At 28.6% G+C, this 3947-nt stretch overlaps 1 protein-coding gene across 1 annotated transcript; it reads left to right on the forward strand.

Annotated features, from left to right (window-relative positions):
* Nucleotides 1-893: 893 nt before the first annotated feature.
* LOC115701410 (transcription factor MYB106) lies at nucleotides 894-3277 on the forward strand. The gene is made up of 3 exons (XM_030629198.2): nucleotides 894-1261; nucleotides 1373-1502; nucleotides 2266-3277. Exons 1-3 carry the CDS (start codon nucleotides 1129-1131, stop codon nucleotides 3170-3172), a joined length of 1170 nt encoding a protein of 389 aa, XP_030485058.2. The 5' UTR covers nucleotides 894-1128; the 3' UTR covers nucleotides 3173-3277.
* Nucleotides 3278-3947: the final 670 nt, after the last annotated feature.

The following is a 3947-nucleotide window of genomic DNA, read 5'->3' on the forward strand; positions in this document are numbered from 1 at the left end:
TATTTTTAGATATTCATAGTTTACTATTTATCTCAATATATAAATATATAAAAAGATATCGATTTCAATATTTACCCTGAGATATATCAAATATATGTAATTATGATTATGAAAGTTTCATTAGTTCATTATATTATATAATAAATGTAAAATCACAGATGATCTCACTCAATAATATAATATTATTTATTTACCCATCAAACTTAAATTAAATTGTATGAATAAAATTAAAGAATAATATTGAAGGAACCGTCTTTCGAGTTTATTTATAAAATAAAATGTAGGTGCTACTTAAGAATTTAGAGAAACAACAGCTGATGATCCTATGCAATTATTCTTGGTGTCATCTCCCAAAACATCTCCACCTTATTATTATTATTATTATTATTCATAAAAGACAAACTTATAATATATAGTACAGTAGTCTATATATATAGTTTTATTCTTTTTTAAAAAAAAAAATAAAAATAGTATAATTTTATTCATTGAAAAAATATAAAAGAGCATACTCAGTTGTTGTGTGGTGTACTCATGACATTCATTCTTGTTTTGGTTAATGGTTCAAAATTCACTACAGCCTTTCTTCAAAGAGATTAATTATGAAATAACTTGAAGGCTAATTTACTATTATTTTAAATTAGAATCCTCCAGATAAGTAAATTATTATAACTAACACGTGTTTTCTGAAATTATAAAAAGAACGAAGGGTGGAAAATTTTGTTACACCACGTAATCCATTTTAGTTAGCAAAAAAAGAGCATAATATTGTAGAAATATAATAAATATAAATGTATATATATGACAAAAATATATGAAATGAAAAATGATGATAGGGGTACTTTAGTCATAACTCGTATATATATACATACATATATTAATTACATAATAAATTCATGTATATATATAAAAAATATATATCAGTGATGAAAATTGATGTCTCCTTCTTATCCCATTTAAATCGCTGACCTTCCTCTTCCTATTCCCATCTCTATTCATTTTTCATTTTTATTCATCAAAAAAAAAAAAAAACTCATATACTCTTTCTCTCTCTGTCTAATTTTCTTATATTGTATCATCATCATCATCGCTATTATAATACATATAGATCGATCATATATATATATATATATGGGTCGGTCACCATGCTGCGACAAAGTGGGATTGAAGAAAGGGCCATGGACACCTGAAGAAGACCAAAAGCTCTTGGCTTATATCGAACAACATGGCCATGGAAGTTGGCGAGCTTTACCCGCTAAAGCAGGTGTACTACTACTTCTGCTTTCTCTTTTTACCTAACTAACTTCTCAAACTTACCGATTCTGTTACAAACAGATTTAAGTGTGTTTTATTATTATATATTTATATATTATAGGGCTTCAAAGATGTGGAAAGAGTTGTAGACTAAGATGGACTAATTATTTAAGACCTGATATAAAGAGAGGCAAGTTCAGTTTGCAAGAAGAACAAACCATTATTCAACTCCATGCTTTACTAGGCAACAGGTATACATATATATATATATATATGTATGAATCTATACATTTCTTCAAGCTACAATATGTTATCAAATGGGTATATGCATGTATTGTACGTGTTTGGTTATAGTTTTGTGTACTAGTTAATCAATCATCTTAAAACCTAGTTAGCTTTATATAATTTTTCAACATTTTAGATATATGTAAATAATAAATATTGTTTATATTATATATATATAAGAAATAATAAAGTAATAATATTACAAAGTTTTCAACTAATAATAATAAGTTTCTTTGACAAATGGGGAATTATTATTAATGTGGCTTTACACAGACTACAGCATGTAGTGTTTATAAATATATAATTAATATAAAGTTTCATATTTATTTTTAGAAAAATGAAATTTATCATATAAATCGAGTAACAGTACTAATACATTGAACTCTACTATACTCTTTTTCGTGATACGCTTTAAATGTAGTATATATATAGTCACTCTCCTCTGACCTAAAATTATATAAAATTATTTATTATATATATTAATTACATAATTCTGACCATCTTATTTTGGATCATTTTTCTGCCATTTTTGTTTTTAAAATATTTATTATACTTCTGGTCATACTCTCAGAAAATTCATCATACAATAATAAATGATCATCTTTTTCTTTGAAACTCATCAACTTTATTTATTTTATTTTTTTACATAATCAAATGGTCCATGTATATAATAATAATAATTTACTTTTATTTTAACTTAAATTAATTTTTTTATTTTTTTTATTTTAGGTGGTCGGCTATAGCAACTCATTTGGCAAAAAGAACAGATAATGAAATAAAGAATTATTGGAACACACATCTAAAGAAACGTTTAGCCAAAATGGGAATTGACCCAATTACCCACAAACCAAAGAACGACAATCTTCTCTCTCAACAAGACGGTGGTCAATCCAAGAACGCCGCTAACTTAAGCCACATGGCTCAGTGGGAAAGCGCTCGGCTCGAAGCCGAAGCTCGGCTCGTTAGAGAGTCCAAGCTTCGTACCACTACCAACAACAATATCATTCATCATCATAATCATTTCTTCCTTCATCATAATCTCATCAACAACAACACTACCATCGGCTCGGCTTCAGCTTCATCAGCTTCGGCTTCAACTCACCTTATTGACAAAACGACGTCGTCTTCCCATGTGTTTATTGAGTCTGCCACGTGGAACAATACTAGTGGTGGTGGTGGTGGGGTCCGCAGTGACCTTGAGTCACCCACATCTACATTAACATTTTCTGAGAACGCGCCGCCGTCCATGGCTGCCGGAGATACTACTACCGCCACCGCCTCGGAGAGTAATGGTGAGATCTTTAAAGAAGAATATTTGGGAGAACAAAATTGGAAAGGTAATAATAATAATAAAAATTGTGAAGAAGAGGAAGATGAAGATGGGTTAGATGATAATAATAATTCATTAATGTTGTCATTTAATATTAATGGAGATCATCAAGGCTTTACTAGTCTTTTGCTTAATAATAATATCTCCGAGGAGCCTAGCTGTTCCGGTGGCGGTGGCGCCGAAAATGGTAGTGGTGGTGGTGGAAGTGGAAGTAGTGAACATAATAATTATGGAGATAATGAGAATTATTGGAATAGTATTCTCAATTTGGTGAATTCTTCTCCATCAGATTCTCCTATGTTCTAATATTTAAGTATGTAGTAGCTATATTATAAGAACCCTAGTTAAATTAAAGAACACTTTTTCTTTGTTTAATTTTAATTTTAATGTTAATTATTATATTGTGATTAATTTGTTATAATAGTTAGATTAATTCATTAATAGGTGTGCATATAATTATTAATTAATGATAATGCCAACCAAATTTAATTTCTATCAGCTAGTTTGGTACGTTTTGAAATGAGTGGAGTAGTCCGTGTTCTTATATATGTCTCAATACTTTTATATTTAATCCACGTGGGACAATGTTCACAATATTCCCCCTTAAGATGATGGCTATTTTTTGCTCATCAATCTTGAATCGTATTAGAGTACATGGTGACTTGCCCGCAAGGGATATAGCTCTGATACTATGTAGCCCATGTTCTTATATATGACTCAATACTTTTATATTTAATCCATGTGAGACAATGTTCACAATAATTTGAGCATTGTTATTTGGCACTAGTAGTGTTTAACACCTTCTAAAAATGACGTCTAGCGATTGATTAGAAATATTCACTAAAATTTATTTTCTTAAATTATATATGACGCGATACTTAATTATACTAATAGAATAATGACACCTAAAAATTATGTGAAGCACCAATAATACTTTTTAGCAATTCTCGTATTATTTTATAATTAACATTTAAAAAGTGTAATTAAATCCTTTAATTACTTCTAATTACGTAGTTATTATATAATTATCTATTCAAGTAAACACTTTAAATTTTATAATTATTTCAAATTACACTCGATA

Source organism: Cannabis sativa, chromosome 8 (genome assembly GCF_029168945.1).
Source record: "Cannabis sativa cultivar Pink pepper isolate KNU-18-1 chromosome 8, ASM2916894v1, whole genome shotgun sequence".
NCBI classification, from domain to species: domain Eukaryota; kingdom Viridiplantae; phylum Streptophyta; class Magnoliopsida; order Rosales; family Cannabaceae; genus Cannabis; species Cannabis sativa.

Bases quoted from the DNA above. Each gene is read 5' to 3' on its own strand.
- LOC115701410 (XM_030629198.2), top strand. From the start codon at position 1,129: ATGGGTCGGTCACCATGCTGCGACAAAGTGGGATTGAAGAAAGGGCCA. The intron at 1,262-1,372 runs GTGTACTACTAC...TATATATTATAG, and splicing joins AGCTTTACCCGCTAAAGCAG to GGCTTCAAAGATGTGGAAAG. The intron at 1,503-2,265 runs GTATACATATAT...TTTTTATTTTAG, and splicing joins CATGCTTTACTAGGCAACAG to GTGGTCGGCTATAGCAACTC.